The 13,027-nt window shown below is 37.5% G+C and overlaps 1 protein-coding gene across 2 annotated transcripts in view; it reads left to right on the top strand.

The window, feature by feature from the left end:
* Positions 1 to 13,027, top strand: part of LRP5 (LDL receptor related protein 5) — a 137,300-nt gene that overhangs the window by 44,015 nt on the left and 80,258 nt on the right. For both annotated transcript variants that reach the window (XM_027703591.1, XM_027703601.1), the window contains exons 3-5: positions 710 to 907; positions 4,365 to 4,561; positions 6,378 to 6,509. In XM_027703591.1, the coding sequence (XP_027559392.1) occupies positions 710 to 907; positions 4,365 to 4,561; positions 6,378 to 6,509 (527 nt within the window). The remainder of the gene's footprint in view (positions 1 to 709; positions 908 to 4,364; positions 4,562 to 6,377; positions 6,510 to 13,027) is intronic.

Genomic DNA, 13,027 nt, shown 5'->3' on the forward strand with positions numbered 1-13,027 from the left:
TACCAGCTGTGAACTGACTGTCCTCTTCTGACCAGACGATTTCTCTCCTAACTGCACACTCTCAGCTTTCCATGAAGATATTGTGTGATTTGCCACACCTTGATCTGGTCCTTTCTGTTAATGCTACTATTCAGGCTACTTAAATTATTCATAGGTGGAGTGACAGGGAAACTGCGACATGGATGGAAGGGGAAAAAACATCCAAAAATTTAGTGCAGTCTTTCCAAGTCTGCATGGATTCGTGTTTTATTTATTGGCAGAAACAAATTTCAGGGCACTTGATTTTATTCTTTTATTCTTTTTTCTCTATAGACTTGCAAAACGAAGTTAAGCTGTGGGTATTGCCTTCTTGGATGGGTAATTAGCTGCTTCAGATTTAGGATTTAGGATATTAACTTGTAATAACTGGCTACACCAGGATGATACCTGCTTAAAAATGCTTATGATAATCAAGTACTGCCCAACATTTAAGAGAACAGTAACACAATATAGAGACAAAGCTTGTGAGAGATGATCTTGTGAAGGACTTCTTTTGTGCCCTGTGGAACTGGATTTTGTTAAAGTTTTGGGGACAAATATTGGTGTCTATATGCCCCTCTATGTATATACCATTACAAGCTTTGCTATACCGTTACAAGATTTGCTATCCCTTCTGTTCCTGGAGGTAACCAGCATATATTGTGGCTTAATTTGTGTATGTCTTTTTCAGATACATGTATTGGACTGACTGGGGTGAAACACCCAGGATAGAACGGGCAGGAATGGACAGCAGCATGCGAAAAATAATTGTTGATTCAGATATTTATTGGCCAAATGGACTCACGATAGATCTTGACGAGCAGAAACTTTACTGGGCTGATGCAAAACTGAGTTTCATTCATAGGGCAAATCTGGATGGTTCTTTTAGGTAAGTTTCCTGTAATCAATAATATGGTGTAAGTTATTTCTCATTTCTTGCATTCATTTTGAACTGAGACTTTTTTTTTCAGTAATCGGGAATAATGCCAATACCTTAATGTTCTGTTTAAATGCAATTCTTAATAACCTTGCAAAAAATAGCCTCACATACTATAAAACTGGTTTTAAAAGTAAGACTATTTGTATCAATATTTCACTGTAGACTGTTCATAGCCTTCTTGTACAGCAGCATTTTTTATTTGTCTTGAAAACAGTTGGAGATGCTTATCCTTGATCCTAGGCAATGCAACATTTAACTAGTGACTGGGATTTTACAGTATTGTTAATGTCCTTTTTTCCAGCAGGAAGTACACATTGAGGCACACTTGTCCTTGGCCCCATCCAAAGATGTCCTTTATGCCATGCCTATTAATTAACCAAATTCAGGTTGCTTCAGACAGCAAGCAATTAGGAAGCAGATTTTTCTAAAGACTGATGGAAAGCACACTATGGAAGTTTTGTTTGGTGGCTCCTGTCCAAGTGTGCTGTTGAGTTTTGGCTTTTGTAGACACAGAGAAGTGACACTTCAGACAGGGCAGACTTAGGCATTTGAGATTGCATTTTCAATTCTGTGCAGTGTTCAATGGGCAGGTTGTGTTGGTCCTGAAGGGTGAGTGTCATGTGCCATAAATGTCCTGCCAAAGCAATCTCTGCATTGTGGTCTGGTTTTGGTCTTCAGGTTGTATAAAATGACATTTTCGTTTTCATGATTTTGTAACATTTTAAATGTCGGTGTTAATAAAATCATTTTGCCTTGGTAGAAAGTTGGAGGAGTTTTATTTTATGTAGTTCTGTATAATAAAAAAATATGCCTCCTTCAAAAAACCATTGCATTTGCATGGTGTTTTTCAAATTTTTTTTTTTTACTGAGATACGTTCTGTGCCTGATTTTCACAGTCATAAAAGAAGAATAGCAATATTGACCTTTATAAAGGTCCTTTATAAAACACTGAGGTTCCTTTGAGAGCAGTATGTAAGAGTTAGATAATGGTGGCATTGTAAGTGACAAGTACTGACTGACAGTCAGAAGTATAGACAAGGGAAAAGGCCTTTACGGAAGGCAGTGGTAACTCAAAGCCTGGTTGCAGGTTCATAGACAGAAAGAAAGATTTTCATTTAACAACATGAATGTGTTTGTCTTATCTGGGGGTGAGTGGCAGAGTGTAAGGTTTCCAGGCTGCTTCTGCGGTTATCAGACATGTATGCAAATTGTATAAACTTTACTTAGATGTATGTGGAAACCCTAAACTTGTAATTGGCAAGTGAAATCTATTCTGCTCATTTTAAGGTAGAGAAAGGCCCCCTAAAAGGGAGCAAGCCTTTGAATACACTAATTCCAGCAGTCTGTCCAAATTACTTTGTGATATATCAGTGCATGTGCACCACCTCCCAGGCAGATTTCTGTTGAACCATAAATCTGATCATATTTTAGGAAAAAATAACGTATTTTCCATTAAAAAAAAATTGGCTCACTCCTGCATATTTTACTCAACTGCTAGATTCTTCTTACTTTCTTAGAGTACGTAAATGCATGCTTGAGGTCAGGATATTCCTGTACAGGGTACACTCTGAAAATTCTTTATGACTAACTGCATTTTTGAATATAGTAACTTGTGTAATTGTTCAGACTAGATGATAACTTTGGAAGTTGCTTCTGTTCCTTAAACATGGAGTAAAATAAGTTTCACTCATACATGTCAATAAAAAAATCTGTAGCGTTTCAAATGCTTTCACTCTTCTCATCCCAGAATCAATTCAAAATTACTTCAGAATTCAAATAAAAAGGAAATTTTTGTTCTGTGTAGTGGATTAATTTTACTGGAGCAATCTGTGTCTTGTATCTTAGCAAGCTTCAGTTTGCAAGCACATTGGCTGGAACTATTTCAAGGGATGTAATTACAGGAGAAGGGGAGACTTGATATCTAAGAATGATGGAAATAGGGCAATACATAGTGGAAAACAGCTGTTATGATATTAGAATACAGCCACTACTGTTATTAGTCAAAAAGAAACAGCAAAGGTGAGAGTGGAAAGAGAAAGTGAAATTAGTATTTATATTTATTCTATTGTGTTTTGTGGTGAAAGAAGTAGTGATAATTTGAAAGAGAAATTTTAGAAGAGTTTCAATTTTATCTCTAGAAGAGAAAGATTATTAATATTTTCATTTTCTTTTTTCCACATTATCCGCGTTGTTCATGTATATGCTAATAGTTGTTTTTATGTGTCAGTCTACTTTACACTTGTCTGTGTCTGAATATATGTCAAGAATTTTGGGGGTAATTTTTTATTCCCCCCCCACCTGAAAATGCAAATAAGTACCTATGCTGCTTAAAATAAAAGAGTACTTCCCCTGCCAAATGTTAACTGGTTTTTGTTTTTCCTAAAATCCCTTCAACTGAAGAAAATTGAATGCAGATCTGAATATAGGTATAAGAAAAATAAGTTTGTCACGTTCCTTCAGGATGACACTGATACTTCAGCTTTCTCGAAGTTGTATGGTGAATAACTTAGTGGTTTGTTGTGTCATAGCACTGGTTTGAAAGGTGTGGGCATGCCTTTTTGTATACATAAAATGCATAATTTTTGTGAAAACTGACTACATAGTGTTTTGACTGAGGAATTGTCAAGTATCTTTTCTCTGACTTAATAAATGTCTCCAAAACTATTGGATCTAAATTATATGAATTTATTGCAGTAGGTATAAACTTGGGGATCCTGTGAAAACAGGTTAGAAACGTAATGTGTTTTTTGGCTCTCAGTTCAGCTAATAACCAATGTGAAAATATACGCATTCTCAAAAGTGTGGCTGAATGAGGTCATTGAAGAAACATCTTGAAATGTTTCTGATTTATATTAATTATAAATATTTAGCCTTAGAAAAAATAGAAGTGACCCTTGCTCTAAATTAGAAAAATAATCTGAAAAATATTTGTTTCTGCTGCTGACTAAGTTAAAGAGGGGTAATTTAATGAGACTCTTAGGTAATTTCTTCCTTTGTCTGCTACAAGAAAGGACTCGGCACAACTGAAGTTCTGGGCAAAGTTGTCCTGTAATGCTTTAATCGGAGGGGCAGTGTTTGGACTTTTGTTTCATTGAAAAGTCAGTTGTGTTTGGGTATTTGCACAGCGCCTGAAGTTAAGGATCTTCAGCTGTCAGTGTAGAACTGAATCAGATACTTTGATGCTATGAAATCCAGTATGTTTGTGTCTTTATTGCTATGAAAGCATATAGCCTTATTTTACATTTTTCGGTTTGTTGTCACTTTTATTGCCAAATGAATCTCTTGGCCCAGTGAATTTGTTAAAAGACGACAGCTCCTATATGAATTTTACAAAGCCAGGTTTTTATTCTGCATGGTAACAAGTGGAAGCAATCAATTTTTAATCCTTGCTCTTTCTTTCACATAGGCAAAAAGTCGTTGAAGGTAGTCTTACTCATCCCTTTGCTCTGACGTTGTCTGGGGACACTTTGTATTGGACGGACTGGCAAACGCGCTCCATTCACGCCTGTAACAAAAGGACAGGAGAGAAAAGGAGAGAAATATTGTCTGCCCTGTATTCTCCAATGGACATCCAGGTCCTAAGTCCAGACCGGCAGCCATACTGTATGTTTTCCTTTTCCCTGAAACTTTTTGCATGACTGTTACTTACCTATCAGGAAAAATGTTAATCAGAAAAGTAGTTAGTGTGAAGTTTTAAGGTTGTGCACACTTGCGAGGGGATTGGTTGCTAAAGATGTAAGTGCTTGAATCCTGTACCTTTCTTTGAAAATTCCAGCCTGAATTGGTATAAGCTCACCCACCATCCCAGTTGGTAACAAAATCCAAAATCCAGTGCAGTACTTCAGTGACTTCTCTTGGTTTGGAAAATTTGAATGAGAATGATACTGATTCACCTGGCATCTTTTCAATGCCATTATTTTAAAGACAATTGAAAAAAGTGCTTACCATGACTTTTTTTTTTTTTAGTGAGTAGAATTACCACAAAATATGTCATGTTCATATTGTACTTATAAGTGCATTTTTTGCAGTCCAGACTTGATCACGTTAATCTTCAGTATGTAGCAAATAGTTCATGAATGTTTTAGTATGGAAGGGATTTAGTTTTGAGCTTTTAGATGAACATGTATGTGCTTCTGTTTTTTCTTGATATTGTGTGATGCTACTTCAGAGGAAGTCACATGTAGAGTATTCAAGTAAGGCTGCATGTATTTTGTATGTGCATGTGATTCCATGTGGCATTTGGTCTAGGTGTTTTTTTTTAATGGGATTTAAAAGCAATAGTGTAGAAATGTAGCTCTGGGAAGAATCAGCTCTTGTCTAGGGAAGACATTCTTTCCATTTGTATTGGCTTCTTTATTTATGCCAACTGTAAATTCTGCTTCCTTAAAGATAACATTTGTTATTCCAATAAAGTTTATAGGATGTGAGGAAACAGGCTTGAAAGTAAGCAAAAGGAGTTTGGAGATTATCTTGGTGATGGAACATAAGCAAGTTTTCATTGTGGTTGCTGGGTATCCGCAGCACCCTGGTTTATCTCACAGCTCCAGATAAGAGTTTGTCTATGCTGAATTCTTGTCATTGCTTTTAGCTCCAGGAATGTCCCAGGCTTGGGTCATAGTATTTCTGAGTCAGTCACAAAGAAAGTATGGCGCATGGGGAAATAGCATATGCTGAAAATAGCTCAGATGCCATTGACTTCATTAAGGTCAGGCTTGGATTCCTTCCTCACCCTTTTTTTCCTCTGTGACTGTCAGTGGAAGTAACGAAAGTCAAATGAGCTGTAAATTTTGTTCTTTTATATTAAAGTAGTCCAGACGATTACTCAAACTGTAATTTTGTAGAGATCTTGCACAACTTGCAAGTATTTTTTTTTAATAAGTGGGAATATTATCCATAATTATTTATGATTACAGTTTCATGTCTTGCTGCCATTTTTTTCCCCATCTTAAGAGATAGGAACATTCGGTTATGTCCATCCCTGTCCTGTACACATCTCCTCCCCCACTTTTTTTCTTTTATGTATTCAGAATTGCGACTTTACATGTTGCTCCTCTGGATTTCCTGATGATTCAGGGATATGTCTTGCTGTAAAAGCTTTGCAGTAGAAAAAGATATTTCCAAAATGCAACACTACTGTAATGTAGGAGTTGTACAAACTATTACGATTTCCTTTCTTTCATAGAACTGATCACCCCACCATTTGCTTACATCTCAGTTTAGGTACCCCTAGAAGTAGGATGCTGGGGGTGGGGAGGTGGGGAGTGGTGTGGGAAATCAGACAGTTTGTGTCGTGATTCCTCTGTGTTTTAGCACTAAAGCTTGTGCCAGTTATTTGGTATCTATAATTTCTTCCTCATGGAGAAAAGAGGGCTTTAGGGCTTCCAGAAAAATGAAAATAAATCTTTTTGGTTTCTTGAAGTTCACACTCCATGTGAAGAAAACAACGGTGGTTGCTCCCATCTGTGCCTGCTGTCTCCAAGAGACCCCTTCTACAGCTGTGCCTGTCCCACTGGTGTGCAGCTAGAGGATGATGGCAGAACATGCAAAGCAGGTAGGAGCTTGGCTTTTCTACAGTCACAGTGTTGGCTTGTTTTGGGTTCAGTGCTTCAAAGCTGAACCTTGAAGAAATGAGCTGAGAGGAACTGCCTGAAACACTGAAATGTCATTTGCATCCAAACCTCCCACCAAGCTACCAAAAATGATGATTTTTATGAACTGAAGTAATAATCCCTTGTAGAAATCAGAGACTTTTGACTGTGTTTAGTGTTGCCAGTTCTCCATAGGAATGAAGTAGTATGTGGAACCCATTGCTGAAGAATTTTATTAGAAGTAAGTTAGTGTAGGACATCTTTCCATTCAGACAGTGGACAAACTTCTGCTCCCTCCCATTCATTGTCCAGTAGAGGTCAATGATACAGAAGTGGTGGCTGAGTTGTTGAGATAACTGAGCTAGAGAAAATAATGTTCTAGGTCGCTGTTCCATGTTCCCGAGAAGTAGAAGAGGCTTGTGTATCACCAGTAGAAAGCTGTGTAGAGAATGATAACTATAGTATATGCTTTAATTGAAAGTAAAACTAGATGCATATTTCATATCCACAGATTGAATGAGCCTAGTGGTATACTTTGAAAGCTTGATTCTATCATTGATTGGGAAACCTCTTTTAAAAGTGCATCTTACAAAAGCGGGCAATGAACAGTGATACGATGGTAGGACAGTGGGAGGTGAGGTTTTGGAGAATGTTCTGCCTAGTCTGCTGCCTGTCTCCAGTGCATTTTTCAGTTTAGTCAAATACTGTAATAGTTTTCTGATGTTACTTGATTTGTCTGTGTACTAGAGCAAGCATAAAATAGATGCCTTTCATTTGTGAATTTGAATCACAATTTAAACACTGAACCTCCAGGGTTTAAGGGCCAGCTTTATTAGCTCATCCTGCTGCAATTGAAAGGCTTATAAGGTAGTCAGTCCTTGCAGCTGCTGAAAGACCTTTCTCTTTCCTCCTTCAGCTTTGGAAAGTTTCCCTTTCACAGTTTTTTTAAAAACCTTGCTGAATGCTCAGGACAACCTTTTTAAATGTTCATATTGACCTTGTGTTTCTGGCTGCGGGAGTGAAGGTCACCCTGCTTTTGGCATTTTGTTGGATTGTACAAGCAGGAGCAACTGCTTATACTGTGCTTTCACCTTTCCATTGTCAGGCGAGACAATCTGCCAAGGGTGTTCTGTCAAAGAGGGCAAAAAAGTGGGACGAGAACAGGAAATCTGGTTTTGCATAAGAATGTGGCCTTTTGGTTCAGTTTTATGGGTTATTTCTTTCCCAAGCTCCACATGTTTTGTTGTCCTGTCTGCCTTATGCCAACATCCATGTGCTTCTCTTTCCCATCTTATTAATTAACTCTTTGGTTGCAAAGAACTGACTTTCTGTTCTCCACAGGAGCCTTTTGTAGTAAAGTTGTAGCGGGAGCTATGGATGCAAGGATGTTGACTACCTCTTCATTTTGTTCCCTGTTGGCTTGGACAAAAGTGCAAAAGTAGAGTCAGCTGGGCACTTGAGTTTCTTTGACTTTAGGCTTTTAAGTGAATTACACAAATACTACTGAGGGTTTGTCTGCAGGAAAAAAAATCATTCTGTTCTCAAAGTCTCTGTCCACATGGGGAGTTTACTGGTGCAAATGTAACTATATAATGTTACTGAATATATGTCTGAAAGAATTCTTGTACAGAAAAGCCCTGAGGCTCTTAGGCGGTTTCAGCTCTCTTGAATACTGAAGAATACATATGTTGGTAATGTTCGGGCGAGAGAGCTCTCTAGCTCTTTACAAAGGGTGTTGAATGGTAAAGGGCCTATGTAATTAACAAAAAACATGAATTCGAGGACAGGCTATGCCAGTATTTGTCTTTCTGAGAGTTACATCTGTATGTATTGAAACTCTGAAACTTTGGATTTTTGTATCTTTATTAAACATAAAACTGTTGATATGCTGGAGCCGTAACTGTTGGGTTTATGTTAAAAGACTAGTTCATTATTCTGTCGTTTTGGCTTTTGGTGTTGATTCATTCTTGTGTTTTCTCTGTTCTAATTAGCTCTACAGTAGATACCCATCACTAATAGTAGATATTAAATATGTATAGATAGATAGATAGATTGCAACTGGCATCAAGTATGTTCTTCTTTGGGAATGTGTACTTGTTTTGTGCAGGTAGATGTTTTGTATTGCTACCCACTGGATTAACCAACAACAGTCATGCAAACAATAACTCTGTTTCCTTTATCTTCTCTGGAGTTTAGAGGGGAAGCTATTAATTTCTGTAAAGTCTTCCTTTTAATTTTGCATGATGTATTTTGCTCTCTAATATGCAGGAAATTGCCTGATGTTACTTTACCTGCTCATTCTGTGCTGGGTGATTTCTCTGTTTCCTATACAACCTGTGGCAGATGTACTTATAAATCAAACATTCCTGAGTGTTATACACATTTGTTATATCTAAATTCCTCTCAAATCAAATTTAAGTCTCTATTAAGAGGAATCTTTTTGTACTTGCTTCCACAAAAAAAAACAGACCACACCAAAACAACCCAAACCTTTCTGTGACACTGAAATGTCTTGGAGATTTAATTTTACCCGATTTATTGTCTTTCCAGTTTTTGTGCTGGGAAAGGTCATGATTCCATTCCCTTTCTTGTACTTGAAAGCAATATGAGACACCTTTTGGTAAGAAGGCATATGGATGGTTGAGGTATAGGTGTATTTGCATGCCATGCAAGCAATAGGTGACAAATGTGACATCAAGTGCAATTTTAATAAGTGTTTGGCAGGGGGGAAGCATTTAGTGGTAAACTGCATCGGCAATCTTCCATTATAGTAAGACTGCTCTTATCTTCTAGTGCCAAATCCAGGCTCTGATCTTTAACACCAGTAAGAGCCTGATGTCCATCTGTATGAGATAGCCCTTCTCTGTCCATGGCCTCCAAGTTTACCATAATTTCAGAGAAATGCTTTTGGTATTTTGAAGCTTGCAGAAAAGAGCGATGCTTGGAAGTAAGGGCAGTGCCAACTGAGGTATGTTCTTTTAATACTCTCTGCATTGCTCAGTGTAGATCTAAGTCAGGGGCTGTCTGGACAATGTTCTTGGTCATGTAGTTTAGTTTTAGGTGGTTCTGCAAAGAACAGGGAGTTGGACTCAATAATCCTTGTGGGTCCCTTCCAACTCAAGATATTCTATGATTGTAAGTAGACTGAGCAAAACCATCTCCAGGAAGGGCAACAAAAACATAAATGATCTTCTGCAATAGCTGAAGACAAATAATTTGGCTGCAAAAACAGCAATATAGTAATGGTACCTTAGCTTCTGCTTACACTGATATTATTACTGAACTCAGAAAAAGTAAATGCCTGTGTGCTGGGGACAGATTTGTGAGCTGATGCTATACTTGCAGTGCGTGGTAATGGATTGCATCTGTCAGGGTCTCTTCCTAAAGGCTGTGCAAAAAAATTCAGCTGGTTAATATATTAGGGGTAAATATCCAAGATTACATTGACTCCTGCTAGTGACTTGCTTTAAGATTTGACAGAGAGGAAAGTATAGAGCAGAAATAAAGGAAATTTGGATATTTGCAACCCTCTGAAAAGCAGGAGGTATTAGATACTGCAGCTGAATACAGCTATAGAAAATTCTTTGGTACAGTGACAAGTGTCTTTGGTCCTCTACATGACTAAATGATACTATTTTGGTTGTTAACACATCTCTTTTCTTCTGTGACTTTTGCTTCTTTCAGTTTTGTTTTTTTTTGGTCAGATGTTTTATATATATTTTATACATAAACATGTATAATATTTTTAAAAGACCTTTTAACGTTTAAATTTCTTATTCTTAAGCTAGAGATAATCATGAGATGATTTGATAAGCTGTGTAAAATACACAGATACGTGAGTTATCTGTTTCATGATGGCAGTGGAAACTTGACCCTACTGAGATCACAGGAAAGCTCCTGTAAGTTTCTCTGGGACCAGAAAATGCATTCAAGATCCTATCTGGATATTTTTTTGAAGCTCTTTAGTAACCCTAAAGTGTTTGTAGTTGTTATTTTATATTTTAAATTCCTTACATTGTCATGAATGAAAGAGGATCAGCTTTATTGTCTTGGATTGAATTGACTTAGGCTATGAGTGTTTTAAAAAAATGTTTATATATATATATATATATATATATATATATACACTTAGTGTATGCTATAAATACTTAAGGACAGGAACTGTTAGTGTTTGTGTGTCCCATGATACCTGTGAATGGCCTGCTGATGTAGCTGGCAGGTTTGACATTGAAACAGGTACCTGAATTCTCAATTAACTTGGTGGCTTCTTTACACCTGCAGATCTACCCTTACAGAAAAGAGGGTTTACACTGCATGAGATAATGGAAATTAAACTCATACTGTACATCAGTGTGAGCAGTCCTTTAAGCCAGCATAAGAGGTGTTGCCATATATTTAAGCATAGTGTGAGTCAAACTAAAAAAGTTACTCATTTTTAGAACCTTCTTTTAATTAATCAGTGGTAGGAGGTTGTTTTAAAGGAGTAACAAGGAGAATTTCTTCCCTTTTCTGCTCCCCCTCCTCCCAGTGATAGGTACTTTCTAAAAATCTGGTTCCTTTCAGGTGTCTCTGTCCAGATGTTTAATTAGCCAGCTGCTTTTTGCAGTAGTCTTGTCCCTGGTATGTCAGAACATAAGCGGTCATTTGAGACATGACATACTGACCTCAAGATACATAACATTTAAAAAACAACCCCAAACAACTGAACACCAGAGGTGCATTTCTGCAGTTGAAGGCAACAGTTATTTGCCTGAAAATTGGAGAGCTTTGGCTGTTGAGTCAATGTCATGTGGTGATAGAAGCTGAAGGGTTTCTACCAGGAAGGTGTGACAGCTGTAGTTTCTCAAAATAAATGGGGGAATTCTGTTTTTCCAAATGAAAAACAGAAAACCCACACACAATTTGATAATTGGAGAAAAATGTGCTAGCCTCAGTGTTGGAAGAGTTAACTTCTCCTATCTATCCTTGATCCTGTTGTTGAGGTAGTTGATAGGAGTTGGCTAATATTCCCGGTGTTTTATTTCTCCTTTGCATTCTGCACATTGCAAAATAGAAAACAGTGGTTTTGGAATCTCTGGCAAGTACTGCAGGAATTATACTGGGGTTTTTTATGCAGGAGGTAGAAGAGCATTGGAGGAAGAAATATTAAGGCACCTCCTTCACATCTCCCGTGTGTTTCTTGGTGCACATCTTACATTTTAAAAGTTTTGTCTGAGGTTCCCCGTCTGAGCAATCATTACCTTATTACAGCAACTAAGCCTCCAAGCAAGACAAGCAGGCAGACAAATACTTTCATTGTGAAGTATTTATCTCATGCGAATTAACCACCGGCGAAGGTGTCTTTGCTAAACATGTTTTCCTGATTTATAAAGAGGAACAGTATGGACTAATCCAGACCTTCTGATTAAGTAGATCAGCTGCCAATTGGAGATGAACAGCCTCTTTGCAAAAGGGAAGGGTTAGGGAGACATTTGTTATCAAGGATAATTGCTGTAGAATCAGCTCTTTCATGTATCTGAGAAAGCTTCTGCTGGCCTTGTGTGAATAATCTAAAATAACTGTCTGGAGTCTTCTAGCACTTGGGGGGTGCTGGAAGAGAAAGCTTCCATATCAGTAAATAAACTCTGATTATATTCTGGCATTGATTTGCGGCTGTATTGGGAAGCAGCACTTATGTCCTAATCTGTTTGTCACAAGATAAATAAACAAAAAGAAAACTCTATTTTACCTTATTTAATAGGACAGCTGACTGGATACCTGTCTCTCCCTCTTGCTAGCTCTGTGATTGAAATGCAGCTGAGGAAAACCATGGTCTTTCGGTTGCAAGATGCTTTTACTTCTTAGATGTCTTCTGTCCTGTGCCTGGTGTCTGACTACCATAGGGAGATGTTACCAGAAGCTGGAGGACTCTTTCTTCACTCCCTCTGTCCCTATTGCACTCCCAAAGGTGTTCTTTTACTTATGTTGAATTGTTGAAACTGTTAAGTTTGTAAGTAAAAACTGTCCAGCAATGGGTACCTTAAGAGTCCAGGATTTCTAGAGGCTACCTCTTCTGTTTCTACTCCATTTCGTAAAAATTTCATGAGTGTTTTTTTCCCCTTTCATTCACATGTAGATGTTGTTTGTTTTGAGTCTGTTTTCCCCTTGCCTTTTTTAATGTATTATTTTGATTTTATTTGATTTATATCTAAAGATTGCATTACTTTCTATTCATAGCAACTTTTATCCTTCTAAATGGGGAGTATGTTGTGTAGCGAGAAAATGAAATTGCCTCATATGGAAATGGCCTTATTTCTAATTCCATTGGATAAAAACCATTAGAAACATACTGTAAGGAAGAAACCTGGAGGGCGTAAGGAGCATTCTTGAAGGTCTGCCATATCATCTTCTGGTTCTGTTTTCAGTGGTTTTTCAGGGCTAGTGAATGAAACTTTCTTTTCAAGCTTTGTTGCTGCGTGTTTCAAATTGATGACTACTTTCC

This window comes from Neopelma chrysocephalum, unplaced genomic scaffold (assembly GCF_003984885.1).
Source record: "Neopelma chrysocephalum unplaced genomic scaffold, ASM398488v2 Primary Assembly neopelma1_24, whole genome shotgun sequence".
NCBI lineage: Eukaryota > Metazoa > Chordata > Aves > Passeriformes > Pipridae > Neopelma > Neopelma chrysocephalum.